The 20,077-nt window shown below is 42.5% G+C and overlaps 1 protein-coding gene across 1 annotated transcript in view; it reads right to left on the bottom strand.

Moving 5' to 3' along the window:
* Window positions 1–19,048, bottom strand: part of LOC126234660 (dehydrogenase/reductase SDR family member 11-like) — a 32,790-nt gene extending 13,742 nt beyond the window's left edge. The window contains exons 1-2 of the mRNA XM_049943390.1: window positions 18,899–19,048; window positions 4,844–5,006 (exon numbers count right to left, since the gene is read on the bottom strand). Of these exons, the coding sequence (XP_049799347.1) occupies window positions 4,844–5,006; window positions 18,899–19,030 (295 nt within the window). The 5' untranslated portion in view covers window positions 19,031–19,048. The remainder of the gene's footprint in view (window positions 1–4,843; window positions 5,007–18,898) is intronic.
* Between the last annotated feature and the right edge of the window lie 1,029 nt (window positions 19,049–20,077).

Raw genomic sequence — 20,077 nt, 5'->3', positions numbered from 1 at the left:
AAGTCTGTGCCTGACGTTCAAGAGCGGGCCGAAATAATTTTCCTATATCCTGTTCCTATGTTATTATTTTATTTCTTTGTTCTAGAGAACTGGCTAATCAAATTTTAAGAGCCGTTACCTGTCAAGTGGTTACCTAGGTTAGTCCGGTATAATTACAGGTTTATTTATAACCAGTTGGGCAGATACGTTTCTCTATCTGATGCGCCAGAATGTTGTCTGCCGCCCATGTGTTTATGTTTCACATAATTGGCAGTGGTCGACGCGAGCAAACTCCGATCGGGGTATCACGGTGGAAGAGGGAAATTTAAGGACCTGGATCTGTGTCTGTGGTTACGTTGTTAGTGTCCTGCAATTCCATCTTTCCGGTGGAGTGTTGTGGTTTTCTGGAGGCTTAATTGTAGCCCAAAGTTGAGTATAGTTCCATTTTACCTTCTCGTCCGTGAATCTCCTCTATCTGGTAGCACCTTTCGGTCTGCTTGCGTCCATCACTAATTTTCAACGTAAAAATTGTAACGGCTCCATGTTAAGACTATTTAATATCCTATTATTATATTCTGGCCATGAAATGTATGTGAACCGCGTACCTGTGAGTAATACGAAAGAGAAGCTTAGTCGAGTGCATTAATATGATACTTTTAATTTGTTAAAATTGCTTAAAATCAGTCAATGGAAGCAGTTTTAGAATTTGATATGGATTGCGTGAAAGCCAGTTCCTACGTAAGTCATGAAGCATTCAGTTATACCAGTTAAATTTTATTAATGGGGTTTATGAACATTGTTTTTATTAGTGAAAATTGCTTGAGTAAATTTTGAAAGATCTAGGTCTGTCATATTTAAATGCAGTAATGTTCCAACCTGAGTACACCTGCTGGTTCTGTAGGCCAGATGCCTTTTATTATAATCGTGTTACTCTTGGTTTCATTAACAGCATATGTTTGTAATAAAGTGTTTGCCAACTACAACCTGGTTATGTGTTTAATTTCGATGTGTCGAAAGAAATGACGCATCAGGAGCGTTTGTCTGTACATGTACATCACATCTACCGATTTCCGTCACACTTGGATAATTCCTTCGTGGTGCGTCGTTTTTCTTATCTTAGAGTTTAATTGCTTTATTATGAAGGTGGCATGCAACGAACATCAAAGTCTCATGAAGTGTGGTATAGGTAGTATCAAACCCCTGCACATTCATAATACAAGAAAAATTTACTCATTGGGTTCCTCATCCAAAAACCGCATTGGAGTGTTGGCTGTGTAAGTAGAAGAAAAGTCTACCAGCACGCATCATGTTCGACGATGTGACAATGGCGTATCGAGACTAAGATCTATCGTCCCACAACGTTGTCATTCTCATTGATTGGGATCCTTTGCGACTTCCGTGTGAATCTGGAGCCTTTGGGATCAGGAGAACTATACTCAACGCCATGCAGAGTAGCAGGAGCTGCTAGCGAGTAGCGCCAGAGAGGAAAGACATGCAGATCGTGTAGGATGGTCCAGACACGCCACGAACCTTGAGTCAGGAAATGAGAATGTTCACTGCAAGACGAATATCAACACGGACAGTCCAAAGATGCCTGGAGCACCACAGACTGTCAACATGGCGACCGCTGTTGTGTATTACTTTAACACAACAGTAGAGAGAGGGCCCACCACAGCGACACTGGATTCAGATGTGGCACCACGTCGTCTTTTCTGGCAAGCTCACAACGGGCGGGTGTGAGGAGGCTTCGAGGAAAACGAACGTTGGCAGACTGCAATCGTCATGTTCACATAGGCACAACTCTTAGCGTGATGGTATGATAGGCCATTGGCTACAGAATACTGTAACCTCTTGCTTGTGAAGATGAACAACCATCAACTGTACAATGGAATGACGACAATGAAAATTTGTGTGTGACCAGGCCACGAACCCCTATTTCCCGCTTATCTTGACCGGTCGCCTTAGCGTTAGGCTACCCGGCCACGCTTCACGGCCAGACCCAAACTTCCATACGTCGTCAACCACGTGTCTACAACCTACAACACCTCTGGTTGACATAGCCGGTAAAAATTGGAGGGCAAGCCACTACATTTCTTCCAAATTTCTTCCATGCTACACAGTTTTCCTGTCATCTACTGTTGTCATCTGAACGTATACCTGCCTTTATTTTTTTCTAAAGACGCGAGAACGTTACATTCGGGCTCAGAGGAAAGTGGAACATGGAATACGCGCTGGTCGCACAGGAAACAAGACTGACAAATATAGGAAAACAACCCGACTATTTAACAACTATGTACGGGTTATATTTGCATTGTCCTACATAATGATTACGACAGTGAAAAGAATACTTCAAACAAACGTGACTAAAATTCAAGTGTCAGTTGTATCCAGCCAACAAAGACCACGAAAGGGCGAATAGGAGAAAAATTAGCGTAGTCACAAATTTTTGACCGGTGGTAGGGGGAAGTGTAATAAACAGCATATTAAAAATGTCCACATGCGGGAAGTGAGTGTAGGGTGGGTGGCGTTTGAAGGTCACTTTTTGACGTTTTTCTTGAATAACTCGAAAACTGTAGCGTCTAGCGAAAATGTTTTCCACTACAAAATTAAACTACATTAAATTTCCTACAAAAAAGTCCTGTTAATTTTTTTTCTAGAACTAACAGTTTGTGCGTTGCAGGCGATGTAAAAATCGCAAATTATTAAGAATAGTGTTTTAATGGTATAAAATTAATGTTTATTGTTAAATGAAGTGGGTCAAGGCTAAATATTAAATGGCTGTACCGTATCTAAGTACAGCAGAGCCGTATTGAGGGATAAATTGTTCTCTGGGGATGTAACTGGTGGTAGTGGAAGGGAGCAGGGATGGATAGCAGAAGTGTGAGGGATGCTGGGTCGCCAGAATGAAGTCACTTACTTCCTTCATATCTGCCTCTGCAAAATGGAGATCGAGGTAGTAAGTCCCCACTCTCTCCACACCACTAAGTCGCAGGAAACAACTACATGCTGTTTCACAATCATACCGACTCTTCCGCATTATGCCTCTTAAGTTGCTGGTTCCGCAGTGTGTAGACACACCTGGAGAGTGTTTATTTTTGACAAAATGCGTTGTGCGCAGACACGTCAGGGAAGTGTTTATTTTCCACAAAATGCGTTAACCCTAACTGGGATACAGATATTAGTTACTAATGAAACTACATATACGAAAAGAAGCAACGCAAATCTCTGCCACACTGCCTTCTACTGCCAGTAGGGAAACTGACTGTTAGTCATCCTGTACGACTGTTGCGGCTTTCTTCTGGAAAAGGTCAGTTCTCCAACCACGAGAGCTGCTCGCTCTTCAGTTTACGGAATAATCGACTATATCATCCCCAGCATTTCCTGTCTAGTTCTCTTATGACAGTAGACACCTACTGAGAATGACGTCGAGGGGACCACTATAGATATCGGTGGTCGCAGTATAATTATTGTCGCTGAACAAAAATAGAATCTCTATTTGTCTCAACACGTATTCCTTTCAGTTACCTTCTGTACCACGTTATAGCAGTTCTTTCTATGTGTGGTCCAAATTTCGTGGAGCTGTGATAGTTAGCAGTAATCCGTCACGTGAAAGTTACTTTGATTCTTAAGTTTTGCACAGAAGTGAACTTCTTTTTGTGCGCCAACACTTATAGCCTAAGCAAGGAGTTACCTCAGTATATTGTACTGTAGGAAATCAGTGAAAGAAAACATGTACTTTAAGGCAACTTAAATGATTTATATATCCGCAAAGTTGCCAATTATTCTTTAGGCAAAAGTAGCTGAATCTAAATATTTTAGCAGGAAGTGGTACATACTCTTCACAGATGTATTCCCCTCCTTTTCGGAATGCTAACGCCCAGCGCTATGCAGATGCTCTCCAACTAAAATAATGTCTACAGTTTCGAACTGCTCTGATGAATTATTTCGCTGAGAAAGTATCTTTCACGTTGATTCTCCACCATTATCCCTGTATCTGACTGCGAAGGACCAAGCTTGGCATGTCTTCCACACCTATGCACAATTTTTTTCTGAGAACTGGGATCTGTTGCAAAAGAGCCTTAAAACGATTTCATGAAGCGTACAGAACACCACCTCAATCCATAACCATCACTCTTTTCTTGTCGACGAAAGAAATTTTTACTTCAGTTACTTTTCTTGTAAAGTTTATATTCGGTCTCACCACTTCTCTAATATCTTGATAAATACACTGTAGTATTCAAAGGGTAATTAGCCTTTACTTTCATCTGTAATTTCCGCGAAGTAATGTCCAACAACAATATCTTCATTTCACGATCATGATGAACTCTTGGATACCACAGTAAATAAAAGCGAGATGCCAAAAATCGTTCAGCCTTCGAATATAATTATGGTCGGTCAGTGATGCATAGTGCTATAGCCAGCTCTAACGTAAATAACTAATATAAAAATGTATACACAGATTTATTTTAAGAATCTTCTTACAGTCTATTTACAACAATTTATCAACGATCTTTCGGGCAACTGCATAAAACTGTAAAGTTCTTTCTACGAGGCATACTCACACTAATGGGATATGCCTACAGCGACACTTCATGTTTTTTTTTTTTTTTTTTTTTTTTTTGTCTATGGCAGCAGTAGACAAAAGAAACTCCCTGTGTCATTTCATCGATTATCAGATATTATAAAATGCGCCAGACGTGCTAATACTAATATATATGATGCAGAATGACAGCATTATAAGCTTCTATCGGAAAGCATAGCATTTATAACACACCAAATCCACTGATATTGCCAAACTGAATACAAATATGTTTTGCTTCACTGAGATGCCGAAACAAACTCATAAACTGCGATATTTACTTACATGATAGGTCGCTCTCTACGACAAGTCCAGCGTTGTTAATGAGGATGTCGACACCTTTCAGATTGTCCTTAATCCATTTGAAAGCAGCAAGGATGCTTTTCTCGTTGCTGACATCACCTTCTAGAGCGTACAACTTTCCAGGAGCATCTTTTAGTGCCAGTGCCTACACAAAAATAAGATTAAGGAAAAAAATTTAATATTACGTGAACATCGCGGAGTTACTGTGTATGGTTAGCAGAAAGAAACAATGGTCAGAGATGATATTAAAATACGTAGAATAAGATGGTGCTGCATGTTATCATATCCAAAACTATCTTGCCAGTAATATTTAAATAATAATGAATTGCAAAAACATGTTCCTTTATAGATACAATTAAATGAAATTTATCTGTGTTGAATGCCTTGCTGCAAGTTAGAAATTTTTCTGTAAACTGAACGTGGTGACCGTAAATAATAGTTCTTCGATATGGTATCATCTGAAGAGGAGAAAACAGTATCATAAATTGAAGAAACCGAAAGTGATGAAAATACTTCTTGTTAGCCTGGTAGGTGACTTCGCTGCTAATTGTCATTGCACAAATGCAAAGACTCGGGACCAGATCCTTGCTCGATCGTTCTCGCACTTAATGTAGCGCCCAATCCTGATGATACTTTGTAAATGTGCAAAATGTCAGTGTGCCCCGTGGTTCCAGTTCCACGACCATGTCTAGTAAAGCATATATTCTAACCAAACTCTAAACGTGGTGATTATTTACAGAAAGACTACAATGATGTGGAATTTTAGTGAACAAAATATTAAAATTGGTTTGAAAATGAGAATGGAACATCCACGAAAAAACTTCAAGTATCTCATCGGAGCCATACTCGCTTACTTGTTTTCCTTAGCTTGCATACGCAGAGAAAATGTTAAAATGTTGAGCTTGCTAAGTGATTAGTCGTTCTATCATGTACGTTTTCTTTTTGTCGTCATGGTTTGGAAATTTATTTTGCTTTGAAGCTTAACAGTATTTTTTATCTCCTCGATTGAGCAATTATTTTTCTTTTTTGTGTAAGCCTATGCTATCCCCACAGCATAACTAGTGTAAAATCCCAGTCTGTCTCTTTACAGACCTCAGAACTTCCACACAAGGAACGGGAAGGATATCGGATACCCTTCCAAAGGGACCAACAGATATCATACGGAAAACCTACATCTGTGTGGCCAAGTGGACATCTAAACCACTCTCCTCACTGTGCAATTTGTTAGAACATGGCCTCTACATCTCTCACTATGGAAGGCGTGTACCGGCAAAAATGAAGAAATTTAAAATATGTGCAATATTCATAACTCTTACATAGTCGTCTTAGATAAACGTTTATCGTGTTAATCGGAAAACCTTCAAGCGAGACAGGACCTGTGGCGAGGAGATGTACTCACAATACTAACAAGGCGTGGGAAAGAGACAAACAGAGGAAACGAGGCTAGAACGTAGCGCCCTGTCTATATTAAGTAATCAGAGACGTTCCTATCAGCTCTGCTGCACAACAATGTGGGACAGGTGGCGGCCGAATACATCCCTGCAACACAGTAGTATGCTGATTACCAACCTGTTGCCAAGGGTCTAGCGCACGTCAAAAAGGATTATAGTTTAATTTCCAGTTGACATCAAGATCATTAGAGATTGGGCACTACCTCAGCTGAACGAGGATGCAAAAGGAAATCAGCTGTGCCCTTTTTCAGGGACCACGTACTCTACTGACCTGGTTTAGACAGATCTTGAATAGCCTACATTAGGTACGCACACGTGCCTGGAACCATGCTCTTTTCGAATCCAACTGTATAGGCCAGGCACTTACTCTTAGTTTACAGAGGGGCAAAAAGTTTTCATCAATCAACGAGCAAAATTTATTCATTTGCAAACCTTTTCCTAATATTATAATAGTAATAATCCAAAGGTAGCCTGCAAATAAATAAATATTCGTAGCTGCTTCCTGGAAGAAAGACTCTCCTCATACAATGAAACCATCAGAGCAAGGCTACAGAAGATATACTTAGCATCTGACTTAACAAAATATGTTTGCAATAAAACATCGTTATGTAAACGCAAAAATTCATCACTGCGAGACATAAATTAATTCATAATACACATATGTATCACAAATACTAATTTTATGATCAATAAAAGAAAAGTAAGTAATCAAGAAATAGGAAAGAAATATTGTGACGAAGATATTAAGAAATATACGAACTGTAGAAGTATTTAAATTAAGAAGTCACCCAGAAATAAACAATAACGTACAATAAAGTAGAGATGAAGAATGAGTCCTAGCAGAACGCCAGGAAAAATCATACAAAATTTAGATAAATTAACCCAACTGGCTTAGGAAAATGCATGAAGGCCTAGAAGAAATTGGTACAAATAAGCAAGAAACTGAAGACTGAACAATATACGGAAACAAGTATTTCCCCAGATAAATGAATCCCAGGAGCATTGAAGATGATATACAGTAGAAACTGGGAAAGAAAAGGTGAACAGACGAAGAAGTACTGAAGAGAGCATAAAGCTAGCTTAGTTGCTTACGGCCCATAATGAAAGAAGAACAGCATAGCGCGGTCTCAAGGTCTAAATTTAGATAGTACATAATTAAATAGTCCTACGTTAGTTTTATCGCACAACAAGAGTCTGGGGAGTTTCGCGTATTGCCTAAACTCCTTCCTCCATCCTATTGTAGCATATTGAACGGTATCGAAGACGAAGCTATATCCATGTGTTAAAGCGCATCCGATGTTACACGAAAGTTGCCTAAGTGTTCACCCACTGACGTGCTACCAACCATGCTTCACAGCTTCAATAATGTTCGCCCCGCGCCGACAAAGTGATTTCTTCGCGAATGAAGAAGATGATGAAATGATGAGAACAACATAAACACCCAGTCCCCGGGCAGAGGAAATCCCCAACCCGGCCCGGTATCGAACCCCGGACCCCGTATCCAGAGGCAGCAACGCTACGTCTCTTTGACATTAGAAGTGAAGAGTATTACATTCGCACCAAATCCAATACAACACTACAAGAAATGTGCTGTATGTTAAGTTTGTGGGACGCCGACAACATTGGTGGAAACAAAGAAAGACAACGTGGTGTCACCGCCAGACACCACACTTGCTAGGTGGTAGCCTTTAAATCGGCCGCGGTCCGTTAGTATACGTCGGACCCGCGTGTCGCCACTGTCAGTGATTGCAGACCGAGCGCCGCCACCGGCAGGTCTAGAGAGACTTCCTAGCACTCGCCCCAGTTGTACAGCCGACTTTGCTAGCGATGCTATACTGACAAACTACGCTCTCATTTGCCGAGACGATAGTTAGCATAGCCTTCAGCTACGTCATTTGCTACGACCTAGCAAGGCGCCATTACCAGTTTATATTGAGATTGTAATTATGTATCATCAAGAGCGATGTTCTCCAATTATGGATTAAAGTTAAGTATTCCAGAAGCTATGTACTATTTTTGGCTACTATAATTACTTACCTTGTTCCAGACCTCACGCCAGTCTGCGTGAGCTTAAACGCGTGCATTTCGGCCTCCTCTAGCAACACGGTGTTGGCTCTTCTGCCAACACATCAGACAATAAGAATTCTGCATTACAATACTGGAGAGGAAGGGATGCCACTAAAACCTCAAAGAGAAATGGTGCTGGCCACAAGTATTTTTTCCCAGTGAAAGTGTGGTTTTTAAGAGCTTTTGTTATCTGGAGATACATGCGAAAATAGAAGCGTCTCTAAAACACAATTAAACTGAGATTTCTAAATAAACGCAGTATATTATTTACAGTGAAAAACTGTTACTTACATTTAACAAAATTTAGTGTTTTGTTACAATATTTCAGCGATTCCTTCCCATGATCCATGGACCTTGCAGTTGATGGGGAGGCTTGCGTACCTCAGTGATACAGATGGCCGTAACGTAGGCGCAATCACAACGGAGGGGTGTCTGTTGAGAGGCCAGACAAACGTGTGGCTCCTGAAGAGGGTCAGCAGTGTTTTCAGTTGTTGCACGGGCAACAGTCTCGATGATTGACTGACCTGGGGTTGTAACATTAACCAAAACGGCCTTCCTGTGATGGTACTGCGAACAGCTGAAAGCGATGGGAAATTACAGCCGTAATTATTCCCGAGGGCAGGCAGCTTCACTGTATGGTTAAATGATGATGGCGTCCTCTTGGGTAAAATATTCCGGAGGTAAAATAGTACCCCATTCGGATCTCCGGGGGGGGGGGGGGGCGGGGGGGGAGGAACTACTCAGGAGAACGTCGTTATCAGCAGAACCAAAACTGGCATTCTACGGATCGGAGCGTGGCATGTTAAATCCCTTAATCTGGCAAGTAGGTTAGAAAATTTAAAAAGGGAAATTGATAGGTTAAAGTTAGATATAGTGGGAATTAGTGAAGTTCGGTGACAGGCGGAACAAAACTTCTAGTCAGGTGAATACACGTTTATAAATACAAAATCAAATAGGGGTAATGCACGAGTAGGTTTAATAATGAATAAAAAGATAAAGGCGCGGGTAAGCCACTACGAACAGCATAGTGAAATCATTATTGTAGCCAAGATAGACACGACGCCCATGCCTGCCACAGTAGTAGAAGTTTATATGCCAACTAGCTCCGCAGATGACGAAGAGATTGAAGAAATGCATGATGAGATAAAAGAAATTATTCAGATAGTGACGAAAATTTAATAGGCATGGGGGACTGGAATTCTACAGTAGGAAAAGGAAGAGAAGGAAAACCAGTAAACGGATATGGAATAGGGGTAAGAAATGAAAGAGGAAGCCGCTTGGTAGAATTTTGCACAGAGCGTAACTTAACCATAGCTAACACTTGGTTCAAGAATCACGAAAGAAGACTGTATACATGGAGGACGCCTGGAGACACTGGAAGGTTTCAGATATATTATATAATTGTAAGACAGAGATTTAGGAACCAAGTCTTAATTTGTAAGACATTTCCAGGGGCAGATGTGGACTCCGGCCACAATCTATTGGTTATGAACTGTAGATTAAAACTGAAGAAACTGCAAAAAGGTGGGAATTTAAGGAGATGGGACTTGGATAAAGTGAAAGAACCGGAGGTTGTAGAGAGTTTCGGAGAGAGCATTAGGGAACGATTGACAAGAACGGGGGAAAGAAATACAGTAAAAGAGGAGAGTAGCTTTGAGAGAAAAAATAGTGAAGGCAGCAGACGGCCGGAGTGGCCGAGCGGTTCAAGGCGCTACAGTCTGGAACCGCGCGACCGCTACGGTCTCAGGTTCGAATCTCCCCCGGGGATGGATGTGTGTAGTGTCCTTAGGTTAGTTATGTTTAAGTAGTTCTAAGTTCTAGGGGACTGATGACCTCAGAAGTTAAGTCCCATAGTGCTCAGAGCCATTTGAACCATTTTGAAGGCAGCAGAGGATCAAGTAGGTAAAAAGACGAGGGTCTGTAAAAGGGCGATGTCCTTGAGTGCATTATTATGGAAATTGAAGAGGACGTAGATGAAGACGAAATGGGAGATACAGGGTGTTTCAAAAATGACCGGCCGGCCGCGGTGGTCTCGCGGTTCTAGGCGCGCAGTCCGGAACCGTGCGACTGCTACGGTCGCAGGTTCGAATCCTGCCTCGGGCATGGCTGTGTGTGATGTCCTTAGGTTAGTTAGGGTTAAGTAGCTCTAAGTCCTAGGGGACTGATGACCACAGCAGTTGAGTCCCATAGTGCTCAGAGCCATTTGAACCATCAAAAATGACCGGTATATTTGAAACGGCAATAAAAACTAAACGAGCAGCGATAGAAATACACCGTTTGTTGAAATATGCTTGGGACAACAGTACATTTTCAGGCAGACAAACTTTCGAAATTACAGTAGTTACAATTTTCAACAACAGATGGCGCTGCGGTCTGGGAAACTCTATAGTACGATATTTTCCACATATCCACCATGCGTAGCAATAATATGGCGTAGTCTCTGAATGAAATTACCCGAAACCTTTGACAACGTGTCTGGCGGAATGGCTTCACATGCAGATGAGATGTACTGCTTCAGCTGTTCAATTGTTTCTGGATTCTGGTGGTTCACCTGGTCTTTCAAGTGTCCTCACAGAAAGAAGTCACAGGGGTTCATGTCTGGCGAATAGGGAGGCCAATCCACGCCGCCTCCTGTATGTTTCGGATAGCCCAAACCAATCACACGATCATCGAAATATTCATTCAGGAAATTAAAGACGTCGGCCGTGCGATGTGGCCGGGCACCATCTTGCATAAACCACGAGGTGTTCGCAGTGTCGTCTAAGGCAGTTTGTACCGCCACAAATTCACGAAGAATGTCCAGATAGCGTGATGCAGTAATCGTTTCGGATCTGAAAAATGGGCCAATGATTCCTTTGGAAGACATGGCGGCCCAGACCAGTACTTTTTGAGGATGCGGGGACGATGGGACTGCAACATGGGGCTTTTCGGTTCCCCATATGCGCCAGTTCTGTTTATTGACGAAGCCGTCCAGGTAAAAATAAGCTTCGTCAGTAAAGCAAATGCTGCCCACATGCATATCGCCGTCATCAATCCTGTGCACTATATCGTTAGCGAATGTCTCTCGTGCAGCAATGGTAGCGGCGCTGAGGGGTTGCCGCGTTTTAATTTTGTATGGATAGAGGTGTAAACTCTGGCGCATGAGACGATATGTGGACGTTGGCGTCATTTGGACCGCAGCTGCAACACGGCGAACGGAAACCCGAGGCCGCTGTTGGATCACCTGATGCACTAGCTGCGCGTTGCCCTCTGTGGTTGCCGTACGCGGTCGCCCTACCTTTCCAGCACGTTCATCCGTCACGTTCCCAGTCCGTTGAAATTTTTCAAACAGATCCCTTATTGTATCGCTTTTCGGTCCTTTGGTTGCATTAAACCTCCGTTGAAAACGTCGTCTTGTTGCAACAACACTGTGTTCTAGGCGGTGGAATTCCAACACCAGAAAAATCCTCTGTTCTAAGGAATAAACCATGTTGTCTACAGCACACTTGCACGTTGTGAACAGCACACGCTTACAGCAGAAAGACGACGAACAGAATGGCGCACCCACAGACTGCGTTGTCTTCTATATCTTTCACATCGCTTGCAGCGCCATCTGTTGTTGAAAATTGTAACTACTGTAATTTCGAAAGTTTGTCCGCCTGAAAATGTACTGTTGTCCCAAGCATATTGCAACAAACGGTGTATTTCTATCGCTGCTCGTTTGGTTTTTATTGCCGTTTCAAATATACCGGTCATTTTTGAAACACCCTGTATGATATTGCGTGAAGAGTTTGACAGAGCACTGAAAGACCTAAGTCGAGACTAGGCCTCTGGACTAGACAACATTCCATTAGAACTACTGATAGCCTTCGGAGAGCCAGCCCTGAAAAAACTCTATCATCTGGTGAGCAAGATGTATGAAACAGGGGAAATACCCTCAGGCTTCAAGAAGAATATGATAATTCCAATCCCAAAGAAAGCAGGTGCTGACAGATGTGAAAATTACCGAACTATCAGTTTAATAAGTCACGGCTGCAAAATACTATCACGAATTCTGTACACAAGAATGGAAAAACTGGTAGAAGCCAACCTCGGGGAAGATCAGTAGAAATGTTGGAACACGTGAGGCAATACTGACCCTAGGATTTATCTTAGAAGATAGATTAAGGAATGGCAAGCCTACGTTTCTAGCATTTGTAGACTTAGAAAAAGTTTTTGACAACGTTGACTGGAATACTCTCTTTCAAATTCTGAAGGTGACAGGGTTAAAATACAGGGAGCGAAAGGCTTTTTACAATTTGTACAGAAACCAGCTGGAAGTTACAAGGGTCGAGGAACATGAAAGGGAAGTAGTGGTTGGGGAGGAAGTGAGATAGGGTTGTAGCCTATCCCCAATGTTATTCAATTTGTATATTGAGCAAGCAGTAAAGGAAACAAAAGAAAAATTCGGAGTAGGAATTAAAATCCATGGAGAAGAAATAAAAACTTTGAGGTTCGCCGCTGATATTATAATTCTGTCAGAGACAGCAAAGAACCTGGAAGAGCAGCTGAACGGAACGGGCAGTGTCTTCAAAGGAGGATATAAGATGAGCATCAACTAAAGCAAAACGAGGATAATGCAATGTAGTCGAATTAAATCAGGTGATGCTGAGAAAATTAGATTAGGAAATGAGACACTTAAAGTAGTAAATGAGTTTTGCTATTTGGGGAGCAAAATAACTGATGATGGTCGAAGTAGAGAGGATATGAAATGTAGACTGGCAATGGTAAGGAAAGCGTTTCTGAAGAAGAGAAATTTGTTAACATCGAGTATAGATTTAAGTGTCAGGAAGTCTTTTGTGAAAGTATTTGTATGGAGTGTAGCCATATATGGAAGTGAAACATGGACGATATATAGTTCAGACAAGATGAGAATAGAAACTTTCGAAATGTGGTGCTACAGAAGAATACTGAAGATTAGATGGGTAGATCACGTAATTAATGAGGAGGTACTGAAAAGAATTGGGGAGAAGAGGAATTTGCGGCACAATTTGACTAGAAGAAGGGATCGGTCGGTAGTACATGTTCTGAGGCATCAAGGGATCACCAATTTAGTGTTGGAAGGCAGCGTGTAGGGCAAAAATCGTAGAGGGAGACCAAGAGATAAATACACTAAGCAGATTCAGATGGATGTAGGTTGCAGTAGGTACTGGGAGATGAAGAAGATTGCACAGTATGGAGTAGCATGGAGAGCTGCATCAAACCATTCTGTGGACTGAAGACCACAGCAACAACAACAACATTTCAGTGATTATCCCTCTAAAAGAAGTTCTGTTTTTTTCACCTATAATGATCGTTTACTTCACTGCCCCCGTATTTAGCGCAACGACTGCAGAAAAATCAAGAGTGTCCTATTTCCTTTTGGTACTCAATGTCTATATAGCTTGCTCTCTATCAGTACAATACTGATGTGTGCCTTGCGGCACGTTTAACCACACTGGACTTTCGTGGTACACTTTAAGACGCACTTTAATGGACGCTTACAGTTTAGGACAGGCATGGCCAAACAAGTTTTCCGCGAGTGCGTGCGCTCAGGTCGCGCTCCTTCCTAGCACCGAGCGAGGTGGCACAGTGGTTAGACACTGAACTCGCATTCGGGAGGACGACGGTTCAATCCCGCGTCCGGCCATCCTGATTTAGGTTTTCCGTGATTTCCCTAAATCGCTCCAGGCAAATGCCGGGATGGTTCCTTTCAAAGGGCACGGCCGACTTCCTTCCCCATCGTTCCCTAATCCGATGAGACCGATGACCTCGCTGTCTGGTCTCCTTCCCCAAACCAACCAACCAACAATCCTTCCTAGCGCTACGAGCGCAGCGGCGAGTGCGGACGGGGGATGAGGAGTAAGAGGAGGATGAAGGCTGCAGATGGACGTCGCTAGAGCAAAGCATTCGCCTTGTCATACAGCAGGCAGTCTGCTGGCAATATTACTTGCGTTAAATTAGATTTACGTTCTGCATTAGTAACACTATAGCGTCTACACCCATGTCTAAAAAATGACAAGTGGAAAAGCCATATCGCTCAATTCCGAATGGAAATTACCTCACTATTCGTATAATATTAACGCCGTGCAAAGTACTTAATATGGATAAACACTTACTGACACATCATTACAGCACCAACCACAAAGACAATTTGATTCACTTGTCTTCTGACGAATGACAATTTACTGACACATCATTACAGCACCAACCACAAAGACAATTTGATTCACTTGTCTTCTGATGAATGACAATGAAAGCTGAGTGAACTGAAGGCAGCCATTAGGGCAAAAACTGAGTTAATGGTAAGCAGAGTGCTGACAACATCTTTTGTAGTCAACATGTGAGTTAACGAACATTTCTCTCTCATTTAAGTATATGACTGAAAGAGCCAGCCTTCAGGAATTGTGAAGCGAACCCTGTCGTCCAGGACCGCGTGCCACAAAGGGCGCAGATTCACCACGAGATGGGGAAACTCACAGGCGTCTATTGTCTATTCAGGCCTAAGCGCTGTAGTGTGCGAGTGAGACAGACGAGAACCTACGTCATAGGGAAACTCCGTAGAATCCGTTTGTGGTCGAGGAGACGTAGCAACGTTAAATATGGGAGACCCAAGATCGGCCATAAAGGTAAACATTTATGAAAACTATTTAATTCTGTACTAATGCAGGGAATCAAGCGACAGTAATTTTAATCTGTTATCCTCCATAAATTTTCATGGTGATCCCAATAAAATTTGAATATTAATCATATCTAAATAGTTTAGGATTTACTGTTAAAGTGAAATTAACAAGTTTTGTAAGAAAGACATGTATGCTAAGATCTGAATGCTTTGATCGATCTTAACGATCGACATTTCATATGGAAGCGCATCATTAAAATGACAAATGTTGTAAATATCAACTCTGTAACTTTATTTATTAAAAATATATAGTAAATTTAAATTATCAGTATTTTCACTTAAGCATCAGATCATCACTTCCTCCACACAAAACATATTTAACGATGAGAGCATGACACTTTATTGACTCATTAGGTAATAGAATATTTGTTGTAAAGTTTAGTGCATAATAGTTACTTTTGTTCTTTATTTATTTATCTGAAAGCACATTGGTGCAAGGCTATTGACCATGATATTCAAAGCTAAGAATGAAATTGTACTGCTTTTATGTAAAAGAATGTAACGTTAATTATGTAATGGATATTATTGTTACTTTATTTAGAACGTGAAAGTGGCCAAGCTTTGATTATTTAAATATGTTAAAAAGTAAAATAATGTAGAATAAGGTGTAGCCAATTAGATGGGCGGCTTCAGGAAAGGGAACTGCCCTAGTCAGTTGAGCGACAATGTTCGGCACACGGGGGGCGCGGCCGGAGACGGGTAGAGAGGGTCAGTTCGGCTGGAGACACCAAAGGGTACAGTTCGTATGCAGACGCGAAAACGGGCAGTTTGGCTGGAGACACCAAAGTGAACAGTGCTGGACGAGACGCGAAAGCGAAAGGTCGTTCTTCAGGTAGCTAGGAAGTGAAACAACTTAGAAAATTTCGTGTTGTGTGGTATCGCGGGACTTAGACTCTGAGTGGTGAGCAGATGCGCGCCTGGTGTGAACTCCAATTTTTCGTGTAGTTAAGAAAGCGGAGTATTGGACTTGTGTTTCGCGATGAGATTGTGAATGATCGAACTGTATCAAACAGATATGCGCTCGAGTGTGACAGTAACTTTAAACAGGAGCACTTTCACCATTAGTTTACTTTTTGAATAAACATTATGCTAACCAAATCGCAACTGTGTGGCCTACATCATTTATGGGTCGTTAATTTGGTTCCCGATATTATTATTACTGTTATTGTATGTTATGTTAATTTTGTATTTCGCAAACTTGCCATCAGCCAGAATATTTAACCAAAGGGAATGTAATGCGACACGTGCGGTTCAACCACTAGACGAGTCTGAGCCAAGACATTTCGACGAAGAGGAATCGCATGTGAGCCCGAACGTCTTTGGGAAGTTAGCTCGCAAACATAGAGTATTATTTGAATTCCTTAAGTGTCTTAACACAAGGGTAGAATCATTTGGTAACATATGGCGTACAAGGCTGATAGCATCAAACAAAAAGTATTACTATGGAAAAATCAGCTTCGTGTTCATGACATGGAACATTTCAGCAAGTCAAGGCAATCATTCCTGGGCCAGACATGACTGTCTACTCTTTAGTAACTGGAACATTTCATCACAGTTTCCCAAAAAGATTCCAAAGCATTGTATTGCTAAGGACGGATTTCGATTTATTTGTCAGATCGTTCTCGCTTTTGGCTGCTAATGTACCTCATTTCTTCCAACCGCGCGGGGTAGCCACACGGTATAGGGCGCCTTGTCACGGTCTGCGCGGCTCCCACGTCGGATGTCCGAGTCCTCCCTCGGGGATGGGTGTGCCTGTTGACCTTAGCGTAAGTCAGTTTACGTTAAATTAAGTAGTGTGTAAGCTTACGAACCGATGACCTCAGAAGTTTGGTCCCATAGCATCTTACCATATCATTACTTCCAACTTGAGCTGACAGATGTACAGTATAACACCCTGCTCAGCAACCTGTTTATCCGATCCAGGTATTTACGAGATTTTTATAAAATGTCACCCCAAGAGTAATGTCCTCGACCGCACAGACAAGCCGCTAAAGTATTTCAGTGTTTGATACAACACATGGGTGCATAATTTTTTTATGCAATTGACAACATTGTAGCAACATTCAGGTGTGACTATCAGGGATCATGATTTCTGGATTTATTACGTATTATAAAATCAAAATGTGCATAAATTTGTAAACATCACAAATTAATCGTAAATGCCTCTCCATAAAGCTTTTTGTAGGTTGTCTCGTCATATTAGCACTATTTAGCGTACCGCTTTAACAGAGTAATAAAAGTTGTTGCTTTGAAAGAAAAAGAAAAAAGTGAAAATAAGCACATTTGATGAAATCCTGCTTATAAAAGTAGTTGTACTGTGTTGCAAACGTACAATATTGGCCATTAAAATTGCTACACCACGAAGATGACGTGCTACAGACGCGACATTTGACCGACAGGAAGAAGAGGCTGTGATATGCAAATGATTAGCTTTTCACAGCATTCACACAAGGCTGGCGCCGGTGGCGCACCTACAACGTGCTGACATGAGTAAAGTTTCCAACCGATTTCTCATACACAAACAGCAGTAGACTGGCGTTGCCTAGTGAAACGTTGTTGTGATGCCTCGTGTAAGGAGGGGAAAGCGTACCATCACGTTTCCGACTTTGATAAAGGTCGGATTGTAGCCTATCACGATTGCGGTTTATCGTATCACGACATTGCTGCTCGCGTTGGTGAGATCCAATGACTGTTAGCAGAATATGGAATCGGTGGGTTCAGGAGGGTAATACGGAACGCCGTGCTGGATCCCAACGGCCTCGTATCACTAGCAGTCGAGATGACAGGCATCTTATCCGCAGGGCTGTAACGGATCGTGCAGCCACGTCTCGATCCCTGAGTCAACAGAAGGGGACGTTTGCAAGACAACAACCATCTGCACGAACAGTTCGACGACGTTTGCAGCAGCATGGACTATCAGCTCGGAGACCATGGCTGCGGCTACCCCTGACGCTGCATCACAGACAGGAGCGCCTGCGATGGTGTACTCAACGACGAACCTGGGTGCACGAATAGCAAAACGTCGGTTTTTTCGGATGAATCCAGGTTCTGTTTACAGCATCATGGTGGTCGCATCCGTGTTTGGCGACATCGCGGTGAATGCACATTGAAAGCGTGTATTTGTCATCGCCATACTGGCATATCACCTGGCGTGATGGTATGGGGTGCCATTGGTTACACATCTCGGTCACCTCTTGTTCGCATTGATGGCACTTTGAACAGTGGACGTTACAGTTCAGATGTGTTACGACTCGTGGCTCTACCCTTCATTCGATCCCTGCGAAACCCTACATTTCAGCAGGATAATGCACGACCGCATGTTGCAGGTCCTGTATGGGCCTTTCTGGATACAGAAAATGTTCGACTACTGCCCTGGACAGCACATTCTCGAGATCTCTCACCAATTGAAAACGTCTGGTCAATGGTGCCCGTGCAATTGGCTCGTCACAATACGTCTGTCACTACTCTTGATGAACTGTGGTATCGTGTTGAAGCTGCATGGGCAGGTGGTTGTTCTGGGTACTGATTTCTCAGGATCTATGCACCCAAATTGCGTGAAAATGTAATCACATGTCAGTTCTAGTATAATATATTTGTCCAATGAATACCCGTTTATCATCTGCATTTCATCTTGGTGTAGCAATTTTAATGGCCAGTAGTGTATATCCCTAAGTTTATCATGTGTGTAGCTTTCAGCATACAGTCACCTCACTGATACACTTGCTCGGAATAGCGTAGTGGTGGGGGAAGCAGGAGAGGTGAGCAGACTCAGCTCCCCAAATCTTTCCCAGGCCTGGTGTAGGGCTACAAGAGAGGCGAGCAGTGGCTGGTGCAGCTTACCTTGACCTTGTCGACTCTCCTAGCCAGTCCCACCACGGTGAGTCCGTGCCGGAGCAGACTTTGGGTGATGGCTGCCCCGATGCCGACGCTGGCGCCTGTGACCAGAGCGACGCGGCCTGCGTACCTGTCCATGACTGCTGACTTACTCGCTGCTAGCTGCTGACTGCTGGCTGGTGAGCGCACGCAGTATAAATAGCCCCCGTCAGTCTAATGTCACAGAGATACCGTTCGAGATGCGCTCTTTCTCTCTACTCGAGACGTATCTATTACGCCACCCTGATAGACGTTATCTGTTTGGCCCGGTATTACACGGAGCCAGAAGTTGTACAAGGAAATTTCATCAAGCAACTTACGCTCAACCATCATACCACTGAGCGATCGTCGTTCTGCATGCACTGGATATGGCAATGGAAATGTAGAAAGCATGAGCCAGATTCAAATCTCTCTCTCTCTCTCTCTCCCTCTCTCTCTCTCTCTCTCTCTCTCCACACATCCAGACTGTGATTCATCACCGTTGACCCCGTGTCGGAATGGTGTCATATTTTAATAACCTCCTTCTCTTCACTAAGTTTGGCACAAACGATACACCAAAGCTATCTGCATTTTCGAAAGTTGGCACCAGGAAGGAAAGTTCCGTCGACCACAATAGCATTAGAAAAGGTAGATGCCAAATCCACAAAACCAGTTGATTAGGAATGCTGGGAGGAAGCGTATGTGACATGCCTGTTTAGGGAAACCACAGTAAATCTAAATCTCGATGGCCAAGCAGGCATGTGAACTCCACTCGAGCGAACTGAAGTAACTTTTACTTCCGTAAACATCGCGACATATTAGAAGTCTTTAATGATCATACTCTTTGTCAAAAACAGTGAGATGGTAGTTTCTTTCGCTTGTTCAAATTGTATTAAGTGTTCCAAGTGAAGGACTGTGAACCGCTATTGACGCAGCGTCCGAAATTGCTAATAGTCAGAAGGAGAGTACAAGACACGAAAGCTGCTGGTCTGAGATCATCTCTTTGGGTAGAAAAGAACAAAGATTACTCAGACAATCCTTTTAATGTGAAAAGAATATATGAATTGTGACTCCGGCCAGTTTGAAATATTGCTGAAGAGAAGAACCAATCAACCAAAGCGTCGTTGAAAGTTTCATTGTGGCATTCGTCTGAAGTCATTTAGAAAA

Source organism: Schistocerca nitens, chromosome 2 (genome assembly GCF_023898315.1).
Source record: "Schistocerca nitens isolate TAMUIC-IGC-003100 chromosome 2, iqSchNite1.1, whole genome shotgun sequence".
In the NCBI taxonomy this organism is placed as follows: domain Eukaryota; kingdom Metazoa; phylum Arthropoda; class Insecta; order Orthoptera; family Acrididae; genus Schistocerca; species Schistocerca nitens.
The sequence above is the reverse complement of the archived record's forward strand: the minus strand, read 5'-3'. Positions and strand labels throughout refer to the sequence as shown.